Here is a 20,626-nt window from a genome sequence, read left to right as displayed (position 1 = left end):
GTCTTTTCCCAGTTGTTTGCTCCAACATTGGTTCTGTTCTCTCTAATCATTCTAGTTTTTACTTACTTTTCCAAAATTCAATAACAGTGTTCTTCCAGAGTTATTGGTTTTATTCTTCGATAGCTTTTTGTCATCTTAGGGTATCAAAACTTCATCACTCCAGCTTAATTTTCTTATATTTATTTGACTATGATCTTTTCATTGGTTTAGAAGTTAAAATATTTAAGTTATCTTCTTTATTTATATTTATGATGTTTAAATTGACTTCATTAAATGTCCAAGCTTTAGAAAATAAAATGAAATCAAAATCAATCATGAGTTACACTGAAAAGAGAAAATGTAGGAGATGCAAAGAATGACATTGAAGCTGTTAGATATGGATCTAATGGGCAGTTACACTTGGGTGGACTTGAAGTCCTTTTTGCCTATTTTGAACATGTAATTTCGCTCATAATTGATTTATTAGTGTTAGAAGTAAGTGAAACAACTCATGCAAGGAAGCTTTTCCATCTCCTTGACTCTTAATAGGTAGACAATGGGATTTTCCTTCTCAATGAACTCTATGGAGATATTTTTCCTAACTACTGCCTGTGTTTGCTCAGACACCTTTCCTTTTCTTATTTCAAGATTTCTTCAGGCACTTTTTCCCTTAAGAAGTCATTTTTGTGTCCAGAAAGTGAGGAAAAGCAATGCAGTGGCATTGTTTCTTTTGAAATATAAATGATTACTAGTCTACACTATTATCAAGTTGCAGATCTGTTTTATATACGTCTTCCTCAAGTCCTCCTTACAGAATGAAAACTACCATAATCACATTGAAGATCCTGGGGAAAATGCTTTTTGCTTTCTTCTTGAAAGGTTTGGCCTCTGAACCTTCAGTAATTTCTAGCTCTCATCAGATGTATCATCTTTGTTTCTCCAGGTTCATCTAATTGTTCTCATTTATCATTCCATTCAGGTCTACAAAGACATTTGCTGGAAGCAACTGAGGAGAAAAATTGCAGTTGCCTTCTCCAACTGCTTCAAGAAAAACATTAAGTGGTAGATACTTTCCCTTCATAAAGCCTCTTCTTTATTGTGCTTGTACAATAAAATCCAATACAGCATGCTGATATGTTTTGTGCATCAGTACTATGTCAAGACTCTGTCACCGGCCCCAAACTTTGATATGTGTCAGCCGAACATACCGGTGGCATGGGCAGTATTCTTCTTAAATAGCACTGGAATAGAAGTTCATGTGAGGGTTTCGCATTATAAAGAGTGCCATTTGATCTGTTTAAGAAAGTGAACACATTTTTCATCTAGGTTGCTCCACAAGTTCTCATCCCAGGGAACAAAACATTTGGGATCGGCTCATGGTGAAGTATCATCTGCAGAGACACATAATGAGCCCTTATGGCCATTGTTTTCTGTGTTTCTTCTCATACAAATTGCAGTGTGTTTTTGTAAATAATATTCCTTGGTATTTTCAAGTGGGCAGCCAAAAGAAAAAAAGAAACTACATTGTTAATGCAATCAGCTTCATATTTGTTTTGAATGATATTCATAATTATAAATAATAAAAAGTAGCCCTGCATGCAGATTCTGAGGAAAATATGCAATCTATTGTGCTAATGTTTTTTAATTTAAATTTTTTATTTCAATGTTACTGATTACTGTGAAAGTGCTGATATGACTCCTGCAATTGACAAATAATCTTCCTTCATGTATTTTGTCCAGGTAAAATTGTTCTTTGATTTGAAATTGCGTTTCAAGGAATCTTGAAGAATTAAAAGGTTTTGGACTCGAGACCTCCTGGAGGAGGCCACGATGCTTCCGAAGGTCTTTCCTCCTTCCAGTTATCACCTTCGTAAGAATCTTATTTATATCTCAACACTTTGTGTTATTCCACGCCCCATGCTGTAATTCCAGGTGCTGCCTTTGCGTCAAAGCTATTCCATGACTTGTAAAAGAATCTGACTAACATGTTATGTTGCTTTCCTTGGCAAACTTAGGGTTTGTTAGGATTGTCTTTTATCATTTTTTCATTTTTTTAGTACTTAATCTACTAACACTGTTTGTGTTTAAGGTGATCAACAGCAATTTTTTGGCCCTAAAATTGCAACATTAGCTTCAGAGTTTATGAAAAAAGTAAGTAATGTAATTATTAGTAGCAAGGAAAGTGATCAATTAGAAGATACCTTAGGAATAATATAAATACATTTATGTAGAAATAATTAGTGAGACAAGGGAGAATATATAGAAAAGGGAAGCCCCAATTATTGCTACGTATTAGCAAATTAGACCACTGCATGCCTTTCAATTTAGGCTGCCAAGGGTAAAGCCTCTGCTTCTGCTTTTGTAAGTAGAAATAGGTGAGAACAGCTGCTGCTCATATCTTACTTAAGGTCATTTGAGTAGCATTTCATCAGAAACAACATTTCTGCGGAGTATCCCATTCCCTGACTAGACAAAACAAACGGCAAACACTAATCAAAGCTGCAGGTGGACTTTGACAGCCTTAAGTCTCCTTAGCAATCAAACCTCTCACTGCAGTAGCTAGAGGGCACTGCAAAGAGCTCTAGCCGGCCAGTCCACTCCTCACCAGACTTCAGAGTGATCGGCTTCTCAATTGCAGCCCCATCAACACAAAGCATCTGTTTGTACTCCTCATCTCCAAAGTCTAACATGGATTTGGATTTCTTCTCCCATGGGTTCCATACCACTGCAAATAAGCTGATTTTGATGAGATATCTTCCAAATAATGTGGCAAGTTGGACATAAGTTCGAGCGAGTGTGTATCTTATAGAGCCATAAAGAAACTTGTCAACAGAAATAGAGATGGAAGAAGGAGCTGGAATCTCTTACCAATATCTGGCAGTCCTTCCTTTCTTATAACAAATGTTCTCTTCTTTTCATGGTCAAGGACGGCAATAAGATTGGGAGCACTAAGGTACACTCGATCTACCTGCACATTAGACACATCTAATGACCCTTGTTCCCTGATTCGATATTAAAAGCATCACTGATGAGAAACTACTAGATGAGCATGGAATGTGTGCAGACTACGAAACAAAGGCAATGTCATTCAGCATTAGTATTTTCCCAAAGGTTTGTACATCAATTTTCGGTAAATGTAGCAGCTCTGAATCAGCCCCTAACCTCAGACTCAAATGTGATGGCATCTCCTTGTTCCGTAAAGCGTTCTCGCTGGCAAAGGTTGTCTAGATAATCCAGTGTCTCCAATCCTTCAATTCGAATTTCACTGTTGATAAGCAGATGATGTATTCATAAGATTGGTGTCCTTGGATTCTTGATTTGGGGAGGGAGGCTAAAAGAAAATGCCAGGAGCTAAAACAGTTGCTCTTATTCTCCAGTTCAGCAGCAAAAGGAGTTTGGATTTGGACCAAATGAGAAAATCCATTACCTAATATCTGAAACTGATAGATATGTGTGGTAAGCAAAGGAGAAGCCGAATGCTTTGCTGTCAATATTCCTAAGGCGTGATATCATTGAAAGATCTCCATCCAATGAAAGAGACACCCTCAAACGGAACTCAAAACTGAAAAAACATAGATATTTGTCACTCTTCCATTAGGATGAAATATTCCAGCAAATAATAGATATAAATGACAATGAAGAATGGCTTTGTGCAAAAGCAGATTTGATGCAAATAAAATCCAAATATATATATATGCTAAAAGTGACATCTGAATGATGCAAGCAGACTCTTAGTTTCTTATGGGACAGCAGATTGGAACTGGGATAACATTTCACAGGGTTTTCAAGCCTTCAAAGAGGCAAATAAAATCTTTGCATTCAAGCTGAAGCAAGACCAACTGAATACACAAGCAAGCTTCACCATCTTATTCAAGGGAAATCAAGGGCTAGCAAAAACAAGGAGTCTGTGGACTCTTTTCAAGTTATACTTTCTTGACTACTATGATAACTAGGCATCTAGTTATAGTGGAGCAAAATAAACATTCCCTTGTTCATTGGTCTCCATCATTTTATTGATATACCTACAAAAATTCTCAAATTTAATTTAGCCATTCTATTCTTTCAACATAATTAGAACCTAAGCTTTCAAAAGAAAGTGTCTGCAAGCTCTTATTCAAGACAAAGACAATAGTTTCCTACTAGCAACAAACCCATACCAATGTGGCCAGAATTTGAGGTCTTCTTCAGATGGTTTAAGAAGCAAGTCAATAAATACTTTGCTCTTGTTGTCATTTGGATGAAGAGGTGGTGGATCATTGTCGATTGTCCAAATCTTGTTCCTTGCAAACCCTTGTTGCTCCATGGATCCACAATTTCCAAACTTCAAGAACATAACAGTATACTTGATCAGATGTAAAACAACAACATCTGATGCGAAAACAAGGCTGTGACGGGAATGGAAGTTACCTGTGGAAAACATACGGGAATGCCTCCTCGCATGGCTTTTGGTGGCTTCAGGATTGCCTGGAATTTAGAAAATTTTACAGATGATAGCTAGAGATGGATCAAACATGTTATGCCAGTGATCTTTACAATATTCAGGACTTCATACAGCATCAAACTCTATAAAGGAAAATTAAAGGGGTTGAAAGTTTCAACCGTGATTAGTTCTTTGATTAATACACAAATCAAGGTTTTAAGTATTTAACAGATAGCATCACCACTTAAACTATCTTTCATACTTAAAGACTGCCAAGTAACAGGTAAGGAAGATAGCAATATGTCACCTTACTACTCGTAAAGAGGAGTTCTTCCCCACGATCATTCCTCCAAGAAATCACCTGCCCACCGTGCAAGCTAACCTGTATTTTGAAAAGAATATATATCAGCAGAAAAATCGAAGCTAGAAGAAAAATGAACCCAGCAACACAAGCCACTTCTTTTCTTCCCTTTCCCATCATAGTTCATAATTTTATACTCCACAGAAAATCAATCAGAAGCTCCGGCTAAAAATAAAAACATAAACTAAAGAGAGATCTACCCGAGTAGAAGCACCACACGGGACCCGAAGTGTGACCTGATCGATTCCATTCCAGTCTTTCGTGACTTCTACTGCAGCTCTTTGATCCCAAATTGCCGACGAGTGACCCATCTCTAGAACTCTAGATCCAGAAGAAGGAAATAAAGAGGACAATTTAGCTGAGCTCTTCACTCCCTCTGACGCTTCTCAGCTAGACCGACTCCGCTCGTAAGAGAAGAGTGTCGTCATTCATTGTTACAGTTGAGACTAAGAACTACCCAACACCTTTCTTGTGACAGGGATCATATTCTCGTGAATGAGAAACCAAAAGCTGTCCACCATCTACCTTTCCCTTCTTCCCATCCCACAGAACCACTAGATGCGAAACCTCGAGTCCAAACGACACTGATGCATGAGAAATCACTCTACTGGATAACAGATCCAACAAATCGCCATCAACACTTACCTCAAGTAGCGATATTTACAAATGAACTCCAAATCTCACTCATTTACTACGAAATCATAAAACCCATTTCAGAAAGGGGAACTCTCGAAGCTGGGTATGTCGTGAATTCTTCGTCCAAGACCAGAAAAACACCTACAAGGCGCACAAGCTCATGAAAACTCCCTCGCCCACACGGCCTCCAGACCTGTTCCGAGCAAGAAATGAGGTAGAGAAATCAAAATGATATACATGCATGACAGGGGAACAGCATCACAAGGAGGCTTTCAGCGGCAAGATTCGTCGAGAAATAAATAAATAATCCAGACAGAAGGCGAAAAGCGTAGCTTAAAAAGGATAGCCCGGCAAAGCAGTTGAATCATGAGAAGTAGCTGACGGAACGGTTGGATTTAGCAGAGAAATCAAGAACGTGGAGATACGTGAAGAACTCTTAGACTGAGGACAAACCGGTCAAATTTCAAATACGTTACGATCAGAATCAGTTTCTTTACGTTTTTTTTTTTTTAAATCTCTTCGGTCAGGAACTTCTGATCCGATCGACGGCTAGTACAGACGCCCCTATCCAGTAAAAACGAGCCACGTGCGCAACTAATCTTGAAAAACGACGTTACAAGCTGTAAGTCCAGAGCGAGTGAATCCTGAAGGGAATCTGGAGTTACCTAATGAAATGACAATTAAGGACTATTCTTTACTCTATTTGGCAGTAGGTACAGAAATTTTTGATTCGCAAGTGACTCCAAGGAATTAAACCTGATTTTAAACGGATGCCTCTCAAGTTAAACCATTCTCTCACCATGAACGCCCTCCGGAATCGGAGATAAGCTCCAGAGAGAATCAGAAAGGAAAATGAAGGAGCTCTCAGTAGCAGAGGATGGAATCACGTCGAAGTGGGAGGGAGACATGAAGAGATAGCTCTGGCACAGATGCAACGCTGCAGTATAACTTCATATATAAACATTGGATTATTAACAAAGCTAAATCAAGTGCCATTATCTATACAAAACACGCGATCAACAAGAAAGGAACTAGAGATACAGGCCACTGACGATTCTTTAGCTAATTGTCATTCAAAATCGATCAGCTTGATTACATATTACTGGTGTCTAGAGTTTATACCACTCTAATGCAAGTTACCTCCAAGTGCATGGGAGGATTGACAAGGGGTTAGTCTGCTTTAACATTTCGCCTCTTCACATGTTGAGTAGGGCGGAATTTCACCTGCGGGAGTCGGCATTGGAAGAAGACTACACACTGGGTAGATGTCTTGTTCGAATCTTTTGGCTTTCTACAAATGCCGGCGTAATTAACCAGCTAATTGTTAGTGTTAGATATGAGCCTAGAAATGCTCATAACTTGTAGAAATCTCCATTTCCTTGATTAGCCAGCCGCCACAGCATCAGCCCTTGGATTAGGCTCCAAAAGCTGATGGAGCTTCCCGGAGTTCTCATGAGTCTCACCATCACGTTGACTGCTTCTGCTCAACAAGCTGGTGTTGTTCACTCTGGTCAGGAGATTTTCAATATTGACAGGCGGAGTCTCTTGTTTTTCTATCCTTTCAGTATCAGTTTCTCCCTCTCCTTGTTGAGCATTTTTAAGTTTCTCCTGCAAAAGTAAATGTGAATGAGTCTCAAAACATGCCCACAAGTTTTTGAGATCATTTCATCTTTTATGATTCAAGTCTATCACCAACTAAGATGCTGCTAAAAGTTTGGAAGTAAAAGCCAGCAGACTAGAATATTAGAAACATGGACAATTTTAAGTACTCAATACCAGTAGTTGGGAATGTTCTTGTCTTAATTTCTGTGCATTCTCAGTTAAGCGATTTATCTCAGATCTAACAGTCATGTTCTCAGCATTCAGCATGTCAACTTTCATAGCTAGCTGCTCAGCCTCAGCCTGGGGCAAACAAAGTATTGGAAGAAAACACAATTTCAGAGCCACAAACAAGACAAATACAACATACAGAAGAATGACAGTATTCCCATACATTTCCTCTACCTGTTTTCTCAACCTTGACCTTCTAGCAGATTCTCTGTTCGACTGTTTTCGCTTCTCTCGTTTCAACTCCCGCTCATCCTACAAAATGAAAGAAAACATCTCCGTTGAAAATTACGGAAGAGGGCTTCATCTCACATCCAATCTAGCAGGATCAGTGGATAGTACAGGAAATCAAAACAAGCAATTACAAGAGAGCAAAGAATTGCCACCCATACCTTTCCCCAGCATTCAGATGGTAAACCATCGCAAGTAGGAATGACAGCCCTCAGAGGAACATTGGCTGCTCTTGTTTTATCATTACTGGAACTCCTGAATTCCAGTCCTGGCACTGCAGATGAAGGTACACTTGCTAACTGCCTGGTAGATGACTTTTTTTTTTCTGCAGCATGGTATGTGTTGGTTTGTGTCAGATTGTTTTCAACATTTTCTGAAGCCTTGCCTAGTATTATTATTGAGTGAATGGTGAAAGTTTCTAGGTGGAAAAGAAAAAACAGTGGTATCCATAACATTGAACACCCTTCTACATATCTAGTCAAAAGAAATATCGTCAACATGTTTTCCCTAAACCAAACGAAAAGTGACAGAAACTACATGCAGCACACAATGACTACAGAAGTAGGCCACAAATGTAATAACCCCACTTCCTTAAAACCTTTTTGGACACGTTTAATGGCATCTCCAACGCCCATTTTGTAACCCAAACTTTGTAACAGATAAGAACATGTTAAAATTACCTTTCAGTGGCATGCCTTCAGAACTTTTACTCTTCGAGTCACTCCCCTAAAAAGATTCAAAATAAAATTCAGAATTAGAGTTCATTATGTTAAATGGAGGATTCAGAAATTGAGTACCAGTAAAAGATTATAACCTCTTGGCTGCTTCTTCTATCACTTGAACCTTCCTGTTCACTTTCCTCGCTGTAGAGCCATGGTCATAAAGGTGATATCAGCCGATCAAAAGAAAGAAACATAAACATTTAACTAAAACAACTATTAAAGAGAAATACAAACACAATTTCAAATGAACAACCTTGGAGACCCACATGTTGCACCTCCAGAAACATTTTCAGCATTTCCAGTGCTCAATGAGACAGCAATTCCATCAAAACCTTTCAATTTCTTCATCAGACCTCTATCTTTAGTCCCTGATTTTGCAGGTTTCTCTATGCTTAACGGAGATGCCATCTGAACAGCTCACAGCAGCAATATGTAATCAATAATCGGTTTAAATAATGAATAATATCAGAAAGAAGTGAACAATGAAGAAATTTATTTCTGAGCTATCCAATTCACTTTTAGGAACACAAACACTGATCCAAAGATATTTTTAGTACATGTTCGGTTGTTGCAGCAGGTGAAGTTATGCCAGGGGCATGTGGATGTGGTCCCTGCATGTCAAAGAAATTTGGTAAGGATACCAGGGTGATGTAGTCCTCAACAGTTACAACTCTCAACAGGAGACAGAAGTCATTTCATTAGCAATGTTTAAAGCCACTGAATATTGAACTACCCATATGAACTTACTACTGGCATAGATGGGTAAGCATAGACTCCATGTGGGTAAACAGCAGCATATGGTGACCCATAAGGTGGCATAATATGCTGGAAATCCCAAGTAAAGACGATAATCAATAGTAGGAATTTTAATCAGACACTTCTTACTCAGCTTGTACCAATGATTCATAAATAAGATCTGAAGAAAGTAAAACCAGAGAGGCAAAACATGCAGGTTATTCTGAATGGAACCAGACAACCCTTGATAGAAAGCAGTAAGACCATTTTAAATGTATCCATTAAGGTACTTTGACAAAATATTAAGATTTGCCAAAACATGGTCAACATTCTCACTATTTTTATTTAAATTTTTTTTCTCAGGTATGTATAGAATGTGGATGATTGTCAATAAAATCTTCCAAAAAAAATGGCCATCGAGTCAAAATTACAAATAAGAAAATTTAAGCATTTCGGTAACAGAAGACTGAAAATTAAATACCTGTGGACCCCACAAACATGGGTGAGGAGGATGACCCGGTGCCATAGGTGAACCAAAATATGGAGGTGGCAAACTGAGACCTGGCCCATAATATGCCTGAAATAGTCAATTCATCAGCAAGTTGTATTATTCTAAGAACCAGGAGCTAAATTTTGAACAACCGATTAGTGGTGTAAAAAGGGTCCAATAAGATGATTGCCAGGACGAACTGGTATCATATAACAAAGCTCACATCAACTCAAACCCATATTCGGACCATTCCTTAGAGTAGATCATTAGATAGACCTATCATGTTCTTAATTTGATATATAATACTGCTCAATAAAGATCTCCATCTTAAACATCACGTTAAATAGAAATTTTCAAATGGAGACCACTGATATAGATTTGAAAAGATGGTTTCTTTTCGGTGATGAAATTCAGGGTAATTTTTTTAAGGCCATCCAAATCAACTGGCAAAGAAAAATCTCAAATGAAAGTCCCTTTTTCCCAGAACACTCAAAACCATTATTTTGATCAACATATGGTGCTAGTTTCTCTGACATACAATTTTTAATTCCAATAACATTTTGCAAAAGAACAGTGCCAATTTTGTAACCTGAACAAATAGACAAAGACCTGACGAGGATCGGTCTGAACCATCAGATCCAGATCCATTAGATAAGCCTTGTTATTTCAGGACAGTATTCTTTCAGAGGCGTGGATCCAACTCATATATATCGCCACAAGGGCAGGAAGTCGGATGTTAAGAAAATAACCTGAATTGTTGCCCAGTCTGGATACCCATGAAAGTTAGCTTGTTCCTGCCATTGCAACAATATATTGTCACAAGTAAGCACTGAAGGTAACTTAAACAAACAGAGAGAATAAGTAGCAGTAGATCATTTTCAGGAAAATAAAAGAAACAATGCATCCTTTATCACCAGGAACTAGTGATTCACTTAAAAAACAGGGATGACAGGTCACTAAGAAAACTGAAAACTATTAAAGAACAGCACATGCATTTCAAAGCTTCTACATGCTTAATAATTCAAAACATGCCAAATGCATATGGAGGTAATTTCTTTAAGAAAGAAACCAGTTCACCTGCACAGGGGAAGGCGCTTTCTCCGTTTTAGAAGGGGTCCCTGCCTCACCATTTCCCATGGGTGCCTACCTAATTTCAGAGAGTACTAAAATTGTTGTTGCTTATGGCGAACGTTGCACCTCAGCAAAGGATATTTTTGGATCCAAGACCAAGTTTAGATCAACTGCGTTTAAGCATCCACAAGATACAATAGATAAATAAAGCATCTAATCGCATATATCAGATTTATAATGCTGCCTGCTAACTTGGAATGTCATTCTTCTCTATGATCCACAAAAAGAAACTTCATTCCAAGTAACTTTTTTGCAATTCTCCCAACAGCCAAGGAATAAAAAATCAAAACAATCACTATTGCACCAACAAAAGACAGAAAAGGTACCATAATATCTATTTTTTAATTTATTGAAATGTAAACAATGACTGCAGAATTACTTGTTTGGGCCTAACAGAGTTGAGATGTAATTAAAAAGCAGACCCAATAATACTATTGCCTTTCCTGAAATACGGGCCCCAGCAGACAGTTCTGTGAAGGCGAAAATTATTTCTAAGGGATGGAAGGGGCAAATATGTCTTTATAATACCTAATAACATCAATCAGGAAGCACGTATCGAATAAATAACAACCTAGAAATCAGATCGCTCTAGACAAAGAGCGTGAAAAGACGAAGATACCCCCTTTTCTGTGACATATTACTACGAGCATCGCCCGTAGCCGTCGTTAAACGGAGGTCTCACGAAGTGGATTTCTCCGCACTCCGCTCTCGTCGTGCAAGCGAATACAAATTCAAAGATTCAGCTGAATACGAATGTGCACAGAACACATATATACTCAATTGTCCAGTATTTTCCAGTGATCTTCCAGTCTACTTTTTTCTTTTATTTCTCCAGACTTCCTTTCTTATCTTTTTTTTTTTCTTTTTAATTTTTTTTTCTGTTTACTCCAACTCCATGTTTCCAGAGAGGAATCCTGCACTCTCAGAACTTGTTCTGCTTTCCCTCCTTCCAAGACTACTCGTATTTATTTCTTCTCATGAACAAAGATAACATATACATAGAATGATACCATGACAAATATAACCCAAACAGAACGTCCTGCTTCCAACACCACGGCGAAAAAGAAAAACATGATGAATGCAGGGGGAAATGAACATCATCCCCACACATCTCAAAGAAATATTTATAAAAAAAAAGGTTTCCGCCTAATAAAAATGTCCACAACATCATAAATTTTTAACCAATCGTTGATTACAAAAGAAAAAAAAACTAAACAATTTTCCATATTCTACAAAAAAAAAACAGCAAGTCAAAGTATATCACATACCTTTGCTGTCGAATGTCCAAAAAGTTCAGGAAACCTCAGAATCGCCTCAATTATCCGTCCTTGACCCCCCACCAAAAAACTACCTCACCTCTGCCGTCGAATGTCCAAAACGTTCAGGAAACCTCAGAATCGTCACAATTATCCGTCCTGGACAACCCAAAAAACTACCTCAAACGAAGACAAAAAACCAAGTAATACTCGGGAGATATCCAAAACCACGTATCCTCAACTCGGGACAGGGAATGGAGCGACCAAAACTAAGCTCCTCCAGCTTTTGCTTTTCGCTCCCGCTATTTTATGAAAAAGAATGACAAAGAAAATATACGCTTGCAGAGGCAGGGTGGGGGGGAGGGGGGAGGGGGAGAAGTAAGGACGGGAGGAAAGGGAGGCGGTGGGTCCAGTTGGCGACCACGTCATCAGACACGTGTTTGTGCATCTGACTCGGTATACAGCATGTATGCTACCAATCTACGGTGGAGATGGAGCTGGACAACGAGATTCGAAAGTCTGCCATTAATTTATTTGAGTTAATGAGAGTGGAACAGGTGTCGATATCGAGAGGTGTCTACGCGTCCAACGACTCTAACGCCAGCTATCTCTCCCCGTCATGTGGCTGACGTGGTAGCTTCACAGAGTTATGAATCAAATTCAATGAGGCCCTCGCGTCCAGCAGGCGCGACGCGCCAGATCTGAATATCTGTCTGAGTTGGATTGGACACTTTGAGACCTGAGTGGCTCGAGCTGGCTTAATTCATTATAGAATTAGAAAACAGCCAGCAGCTCCGCTAAGCAACTTTTCTTCCGTAAATGCCCTTGAAAAGTTGACATTTTTAAAGTGGCTTTATTACATGTATACCCCTGAGTAAAACAAATCCTAATTATCTCGTTTTTCATGTCATCATAAAATCATCCAAACACCTACCGACCTCGTTGAAGTTAATCTTTGTCGATTAAGTTAATCCTGCACTATTTACGTGTCTCTTTGTCGAATAAACAATAGATTTAAATATTTTTATATTAACTGATAAAATTAAATAATAAATATGTTTTTTTAGCATTCTGCGTGGGCGTCCTTTTCGTGTGACCCCGGTCATCTATCTTTTGTTTTGCTTGTGTAGTGTTTTTACTGAGAAAAAAAGCAAAAGGTACCACGCGAACCGTTCTCCACACGTTTGTTGTGCACTTCCCCCGCAAGGTTCGGTAAGCGTGGTCCCCACATCCACGTCAAGGGATTAGAAATCGGATTGGTGGACCAGCCACGTGGGTTCCCTCAGGGTCGCTTTTGCCAGCTCCCACGCGGGCCCCTTGAGGCTTGAGCGAAAGGGCCAAAAAATGAGCCGACGATAATGGCCTGACGTGGAGAAAACCCTCCACGTGACTCACCAAACGCGTCGATTTTTTATTGGTCAAGACTCTTCCAGGCGCAGCGGCAGTACATTTAAACGATACATGTGACTCGAGGCTTGTGCGCGTTGACGTCAGCTGTGATCTGTCCACGTCATGGGTGAATCGTAACCGTTGAGGGTGGGCTTGACCGACGAGGCCGGCGGCTTCGGGTGGCGAGAAAGGGGGACAAGTGTGCGCAGATCTGACGTGGGATTCCAGTCCAACATGGTGACTGGTGAGCTGATGTGCAGAGTCGGTTCCAGAAAAGAGCGGGCCCGGTGACGTGGACGCAACGCTAATCTTGCCGTCGGATCTGGTTTTTTTTTTTTAAAAGCCAATGGCGTAAAGAAAAAAAAGAGTATTTTAAATTTTAAAATTTAAATTTATCCGGCCACTCATGGTCAAAAGCTCAGCGTCTAGGGTGGTTGTAGGCTTGCAGCAGCTTTTTTTGTGGATGACTATATTGCCCTTAAACGTCGTCTCGGAGCCGGTACATGAATTACCGAGTATCGGGGTTACCGAGACCATGCGCTCATAATTAGAAGTCAGCTTGTGATCTTCCGAATCTTGCAATTGCGGCACGGATCCACAAACGTGTTCACATTAGGAGCATCTAAAGCTGACAGAGGTTGACTAGAAAGCCCTCCCAGCCCTCAGAAACGGCTTTGCTTCCGGGTTCCCGCCTCCGAGGCACCGGAGTTGAAGGGGATGAGATTCGACCCTTCTGTCCTAATTGAGTCTGTGTTTTTACTCGCTCCTAATTCAGACAGTTCAGTTCTAATCGATTCCATTTATCCAACTCCAACTCAGATTTTTATGGATCTGAGTCGTCTCAAAATCGAGGAAAAAACCCTAATCTTGGAAGCCGCTAGAACCTCTGGAGACGATGCAGTTCTCGTCCTTGTTGTCAGTTCTACGGTCAAGTGAGGCAGAAGAGTGGATGCAGTGAGTCGATGGTGCTCTAATCTGATAAATGTATTTTAAAATGTCCTAGTTGTAATGATCGCAGTACATAAGGAAACTCGATTAAAAGCTAGAAGTTCTTCAAAACGATGCTGAAGCTGGTTCCATCAGCATAATCTTTCCTGTCCGGAATTGCGTCAGCACAGAAAGAACTGCAATTATATGCCTCAGATTTGATCTCGTCTCCAGACTTGAAAGGTTTTGTCACCGATAGATCTAATACCTTGTTCTGCTTCCTTAAATTGCTTATGATGGAATGTACTTCTTCCAGTTTCTGCTCCCACAGATGGCTTACTGTCCTGAAAATGGATTGAAGTTTTGAACATTAGCAGTGAGGAGAAATTTATTATGCAATAGTATACAGATATAACAGAAGCAAGGATATACAGTAATGCCCATGTGTTTGTCAGAGATCATCAGATGCTGAAAACTTTTATTGGCCGAAGTAACCTAGAAGGGAAGAAGATGAGCAAAAGTTGCAGAGAAGAAGAAGACAATTATTCCCCATAAGCATGCTTGAGAAGGTGACAAGTTCCACTAATGAGCTCTCATGGCAAATGGCACCACATTCTCATTGGTTGGGTCATAGCTCAGTCCAATGAACCTATTTGGCAGAGCATAAAACTTGGTCGATCACCGAATACAAAGCAAAAGGAGCTATGACCGACCAATGAGCATAAGTTTAATTTGTATCTATATTTTTATTTATAGTTATTTATTTAATTAAAATATTAATTTATTAATTTTTACAAAAAACTTGTATTCCTAGTTTTTTTTATTTGAGCTAAAGATTTTATTTGACATTGCTTGTACGTTTTATTTCTATATATATATATATATATATATATTTATTTATTTATTTAAATTATAATTTTATTTTATTTTAATATATTAATTATTTTTTTGTTGAAACTTGTGTTTCCAGATTTGTCTTGGAGATTGATCATAAAATGGCTTACTATCCTGTTGATTCGGGCCTCAAATTGCCTTCCATTTACGTTTCTTGACGTGGCACTTGACTACCAAGGGCCAGAGTCGTCGTCGTCTCAGAGATTCTAGACAGACCATCGGCGATCGTCCTGCCAGTTTTCTTCTTCTCAGGATGGATTACGATTTCCGCAACCGGGCGGCTCCGGCATACGATGCCCGCGCGCCTGTTTATGGGCGATCATCAACTCCACATGCCTCACCCTTCTATCCGAAAATTGGACAGCCCGTGGGTGCGCCTTTTGGCCGCGCTTCTTCTATTCACCAATCCCCTTCTTCATCATCTCGTAAGCTCTTCTATCTCGGCTTCTGTTCTTGTTTGTTCAAATTTCTTGTAATTCTAATTTAATTGACTTCTTTCCGTGGCTAGAGGAAAATACAATGTCAAATTAATTGTATGTAGTCTTCCCCTTTTACTTAGGGTCTTTAAAGGGTTATCTGATTACCTTGGTTTGGCAACTGAGGATGGAATTTTATGGGTTATTGATGTTGAATATATTATCTGAACATGTGCAATCCCCTAAGAAGGTTTTGCCTTTTAAACTTTGGTGGATTGGGGAATGAAAAGCTGTCCAGTATAAAAGTGATTTGGGTTGTATGGGGTGTTTGACTAAAAGGGTCTGGCTTTGGGTTGATTCACCAGAGAAAAATGTCCTGCATTGAAGAGGCAGTAATCGTTTAAGAATGTTAGATGAAGAAATGCTAATTAGTTCTTTAGGTAATTTGATAGTAGGATACAGAAAATCAACCATCACCCCAGCCTGCCGGTTATCTCAGTAAAAACCTCAGAATCAGATTCTCACGTCTGAGAAGCAGTTCATTATGGTTGGCAAACCATGTTTCCCAGAATCACAGTTATAACAGAATTAAGTGGAGAGCATGCAGCAACTACCGATGTTCATCTAGCTCACTCAGATTCTTTTGAATGACAGAAGAGCTCTAGGGCTGTAAATGGATTGGATTCAGTCTGGATGTTGAAATTCTGAATCCAATTCGTTCGCAGAAATCCGGATATCTTAAAAGTTATCCGAATTTTAATTCTGAATTCAGTTCTGTCGGATAATTTTCAAATTCAGATAATATCCGGATCCGAAATCATTTAATAAAAATGACTAAAATAGAATAAAAAGGAAAGAACCTTAGAAACATAATTATTGAGAAGTAGAGACGTCAATTTCTTAATCATAGAAGTATGGAACAAGGTGAAAGGATTCTATTGCGAGTGCAATACAAGAAGAAGGGACAAAAATATGTTGAGGGTGAGAGAAAAAAGAAAAGAGATAGACGACTAAGAGGAGAAGAGAGGCAGATAGAGTAGCTAGAGGGGTTGAGAGAGAATCAAGAGAAAAAAGAAGAGCTAGAGACTATCGAGACAAGCAGATTTAGAGGAGAAGAATCACGTTCTTATACTTTCTCTCTCTCCCTCTCCCTCTCTCTTTTGTCTTCCCTATGTTATCTTTTGAATCTTTAGATCAGTCAGAGCAGTCTTTGTAATCAGATTCTTTAGTCCATTAACATAGGTGGACAGCCAGATTTGAGATTTTGAGTGGTCTCTTTGTGCTGTGTTTTAATCTCATGATACTCTGTCTTCTGAACTTCATAACATAGTTTGTTTACCTTGACACATCTGAGTCTCATTTAGCCAAATACTAGGAAACATTAAGAGTGGTCCATGATCCGAGATTCCTAATCCACACTAATAGAAGTATACATTTCATAAATATCTTTGATTGGTTGTTTTGTGAACAAACAGATAGACATGGTGTCGAAAAAATGATTGACTTGAATAGAAACATTTTAATATATGAATGACCGGTTAGACTGTCTATGAGACCCAACCAAGGAGTTTGAACAGTGTCCATTTGATGGTAATTCTGGGCTGTGGTCTTCACAGCTGGTTCGAGCGGCTTTTGTTTGTGCATGTGTTGAATTGGTTGCCTGAAAAAACTTGTCTTTGCTAAACATTTATCAATTCACTATTGTAGTTTTTTTTTTTTTTGAATGGTGAAGTAACATTTTATAAAGCCAAGAGAGAATCACCCTGCCAAACCCCAAAAGGAGGAGGAACAATCAAAAAAAGGAAGAAGCAACAAAAGAAAAAGAAAAAAAATGAAACAACAAGGCCTAATGAATGACTATCAGCATGGAAGACTCCTTCCTTGGCGATGCTATCTGCAATGGCACTGGCAAATCTAGGAGTGCGAGTCCAAGTAATGTCCATGTGCTGAACAATATTACTGATAGCCGTCACTAGATGAAGTAGACACCAAGAAGAATTAGTGTTATTCTTAAACCAGTTGATAACACTGAGTGAATGTCTCTCAAATAGTGAGCAGAGAGAATGATCTTTTAGTAGCAATTTGAAACTTTGAAGGAGTTTCTCAGATTCAGCCAATAAAGAATCACCTTGCCCTACGGGGCCTGAATAGAAGAGAACCTGAATGCCCTAGTGTTTATGAGAAGTTCCCCCAAATTCAGCCAATCCATAGTTGCTGAAGGCACTTCCTTGGAAATTAAGTTTCAGGGAGCCTGGTGGTAGAACAATCCAAGCAGTGATCACTTTCCCACGAGCCAGGTGGAGAGAAGCAACGTCATGCTAGTTTTCTCTGACATAGGAGGAGGTCAATTGAGAAAATTTTCTGTGAGTGTGAAGCCAAGATAGAGTGAGATGTATAATATTTTCCATAACCTTGCTTAAAACAGTTTTATGCAGTCCAAGAAGCTTCCAAATGGAAGCAACAGCTTAATTGGGGGAAAGGGTTGATGAGAAAACCTGTTTGTAGAGAGAAGGAGCAGTGAAGATGTCATTCAGCCGTTTCAAAAAAATAAAAATAAAAAGATGTCATTCAGCTTCCATTTCCAAAGAAATAAGGTCTTGTCCCTGTTATATGAGATGTTGCCCCTCATGAATGGCCATGAGTCTGGCAGCTTCAAGAGCTATATTATCCTGAAGGTAGTGCTTTAAGTGAAGGTTCCAGCCCTCATCAGGTCTGGTTTCAAAAGCCAGCATATGTTGTTTTCGAGCAAGCAAGGAGAGAGTAGGCTAGCACAATGCAGTAGGTTGTTCCCCAGTCCAAAAACTGACAGGTCACCCCACTCTAACACAAAGATCCAAAAACTATCTTCTCTTGAGGCAGCACTCATACTCCTTATATTTCTTTTCCTCAAACCTCCTGTACTCTTCTGAATGCAAACATCCTCCCATGTTACTATAATTCTTGAAGTATCCGACGATCCTCTCCAAAGAAACCTCCGAATGATTGCCTCTATTTTATTTCCAACACTAGCTGGAATTTGAGTAAAGAAATAAATTAAAGAGAGGCCACCAAAGAGTATTTCATTATTATATTCTAGCCTTACATTATAATGAATCAGAAAAGTTAATAATTCTCGATATTCTATACTTCTTCAAAAGTGTAGAGAGCTATCCGGTTGAATATTCAAAAGAATTTCCTGATATTGATTCTATTAGTAAAGATCTTTGGAGGAGTAAGCCAGAGATTTTACATGTTCGTATGACAAAATATGGTCTAAGTAAACTTTAGACTCAAAATAAAAAAGAATGTAGATATGCTGCAGATGCATGAATGTTTTGAATTTATACTTCTATCTTCCTTCTGATAATAAATTTACCCTCCTTGTTGGTGTCTTTATTGAAAGAATCCATGCTTTCTCCTGCAGCAGGATTAGGCATCAGAGTTGCAATAAAACCAGAATATCGTATTACCCCACCGGTGAGGTTTTTGTCCCCATGTACTTTTGCAGTTTTGAATCTTTCAATGAAAATGGGAAACCCCTTTTACTTTCTTAGTGAAGTTGTTCATTGAGTTTCTTTTCTTCTTCTTCTTTTTCTTTTTGCTTTCTTTGTGCGAGTTGCATTCAATAACAATGCCGACTTTGTAGCCTCAAATGGCACCGATAGTGGCAGATATTCCATGGAGTACTTTCAATTTCGATTTTGAATTTGAAAGAAAGATTCTGGCTGAAGCAGAAAAGGAGAGCCAAAATTGGAACCGAATTGCCGAGGCCCATGCACCTAAGATTGCAGAGTCCAAATCTTCTGTGGTATAATTCTCTTAATCCTTTAATTATTCTCAAATATTTCTGAGCATGTAATAGTATCAGCTATGTGGTTTGAAAAAAAAAGAAAAGAAAAAGTAACTGCTGTGTGGTTGACAATCTCCTTGATCTGCATGTATTATTCACAACCTTTTATAAATGTGAAGGACCCTTTTGAATTAAATGTATCAGCTTTAAATGTCTTTCCTTTTGATTGTTGTAGGGATCTTTTACCTCTGGGGATGCAGTGGTGAACAAATATGTTGCATCAGGACTTGGCCGTGAGGCTGTATCACTTGCAGTGGCAAATTATGGGGATAATCCAGCTAAAGTAATGCGCCTAGTATTTCATAGCTCTTTTACTTCTGAAATTGGTATATGGTAATATTGGAAGGTTCACTATTACAAAACCTAAGGCAAATTTTCATAGTTTTACTGTACCTCTTTGTTATATGTTTCATTCCTAGGGAAAATTGATGGTTTGGAACATGACGGGTAAAGCCCGAGGAAGTATATCAGTGAATTTTGTCATGGATGGGAGTGTCACAAATTTATCCCAATAGTTGATTTAATCTGGTTCAGTTTAGTTGCTCATCATTGAAAAAGAAAAAAGAGAAAACATGAAGAATTTGGTCTTGGTGAGTTGGAAAGTGTTATCCAATCTGATTCAAAGTTCAGAACGGGGTGTCTATGAGTAGTGACACCCTTACCGAGTGTCTTAGACTACCTGTAAGTGTGCAACATGTACAGGCCTGACATTCCTGTTTTAGATGAAGCATAAATATTTTGATAGCAAAAGCAGCACAAAGGATGATGATTATCTGGTCTTTGCTTCATTTAACTGTTTAACTCCTTTGTTAAGCTCTTTCTTTCTTTGTATATTGAGCTAATAAAGCTTCAATAATGCAGGTTCGGGAGTTTGTAAATGCTTATAATCTTCTTCGAGAAATGGGATTCTCCTCAAAGAATGTTGCGGAAGTCTTGGCTATGTATGATAATGATACAGACAAGGCATTGGCACATTTCCTCAATAGCACCTCATGAGTAGATGAGTTTTTACGTCTTATTGTATAGCTTAGAATTTTTATTTTTTTTATTTTCGTTTTATAGATATTAAATTGTTCCAACATTGACGATACTTTGAACCTAGTTGTAACTGTTAGACAAAAACAGTTTTATATATGTATATCTTGGATACATGAACTTTGAAACAGCTGCGTTTATATTTGAGGCTTTTGTATATGTGACATCAGATATGATCCCTAAATCGACCTTTATGGAGAGGTTCTGTACTCGAATTTGCAGAGTTTTAGAAGCTGTTTGAATTAAGAGATGATCTCTTGGCCGCTGCTCATCATCCAGGATTTTATTGAAATGTTTGCGTAGGGGTACTGGTAAGTGCTTGGTAATTCGAATGGAGGATCATTATGT

The 20,626-nt window shown here is 38.7% G+C and overlaps 3 protein-coding genes and 1 long non-coding RNA gene across 4 annotated transcripts; 2 read left to right on the top strand and 2 right to left on the bottom strand.

The window, feature by feature from the left end:
- Positions 1-717: 717 nt before the first annotated feature.
- LOC137953126 (uncharacterized) lies at positions 718-1,937 on the top strand. Its single transcript, XR_011112348.1, has 3 exons — positions 718-858; positions 959-1,041; positions 1,720-1,937. It is a non-coding gene; the product is annotated as an uncharacterized lncRNA (long non-coding RNA).
- Positions 1,938-2,206: 269 nt separating this feature from the next.
- LOC137942835 (putative glucose-6-phosphate 1-epimerase) lies at positions 2,207-5,792 on the bottom strand. Its single transcript, XM_068788568.1, has 8 exons — positions 4,961-5,792; positions 4,707-4,781; positions 4,387-4,443; positions 4,137-4,300; positions 3,407-3,541; positions 3,142-3,244; positions 2,848-2,947; positions 2,207-2,704 (listed from the first exon to the last, which is right to left on the bottom strand). The coding sequence occupies exons 1-8, from the start codon at positions 5,069-5,071 to the stop codon at positions 2,511-2,513; spliced, it is 939 nt and encodes a 312-aa protein (XP_068644669.1). The 5' UTR covers positions 5,072-5,792; the 3' UTR covers positions 2,207-2,510.
- A 561-nt stretch (positions 5,793-6,353) lies between these two features.
- On the bottom strand, positions 6,354-12,122 carry LOC137956319 (G-box-binding factor 3-like). The gene is made up of 13 exons (XM_068803768.1): positions 11,801-12,122; positions 10,479-10,642; positions 10,151-10,195; positions 9,393-9,488; positions 8,924-9,001; positions 8,734-8,787; positions 8,430-8,584; positions 8,269-8,317; positions 8,135-8,180; positions 7,616-7,779; positions 7,401-7,478; positions 7,173-7,298; positions 6,354-7,004 (listed from the first exon to the last, which is right to left on the bottom strand). The coding sequence occupies exons 2-13, from the start codon at positions 10,536-10,538 to the stop codon at positions 6,780-6,782; spliced, it is 1,176 nt and encodes a 391-aa protein (XP_068659869.1). The 5' UTR covers positions 10,539-10,642; positions 11,801-12,122; the 3' UTR covers positions 6,354-6,779.
- A 2,271-nt stretch (positions 12,123-14,393) lies between these two features.
- Positions 14,394-20,425, top strand: LOC137956308 (uncharacterized). Its single transcript, XM_068803757.1, has 6 exons — positions 14,394-14,673; positions 15,075-15,423; positions 18,818-18,870; positions 19,040-19,201; positions 19,419-19,526; positions 20,105-20,425. The coding sequence occupies exons 2-6, from the start codon at positions 15,252-15,254 to the stop codon at positions 20,237-20,239; spliced, it is 630 nt and encodes a 209-aa protein (XP_068659858.1). The 5' UTR covers positions 14,394-14,673; positions 15,075-15,251; the 3' UTR covers positions 20,240-20,425.
- The last annotated feature ends 201 nt before the right edge of the window (positions 20,426-20,626 follow it).

This window comes from Aristolochia californica, unplaced genomic scaffold, assembly GCF_029961685.1.
Source record: "Aristolochia californica isolate CCGP_79_NKW_82.1479 unplaced genomic scaffold, dmAriCali1.0.hap1 SCAF_1, whole genome shotgun sequence".
Classification (NCBI taxonomy): Eukaryota; Viridiplantae; Streptophyta; class Magnoliopsida; order Piperales; family Aristolochiaceae; genus Aristolochia; species Aristolochia californica.
The sequence above is the reverse complement of the archived record's forward strand: the minus strand, read 5'-3'. Positions and strand labels throughout refer to the sequence as shown.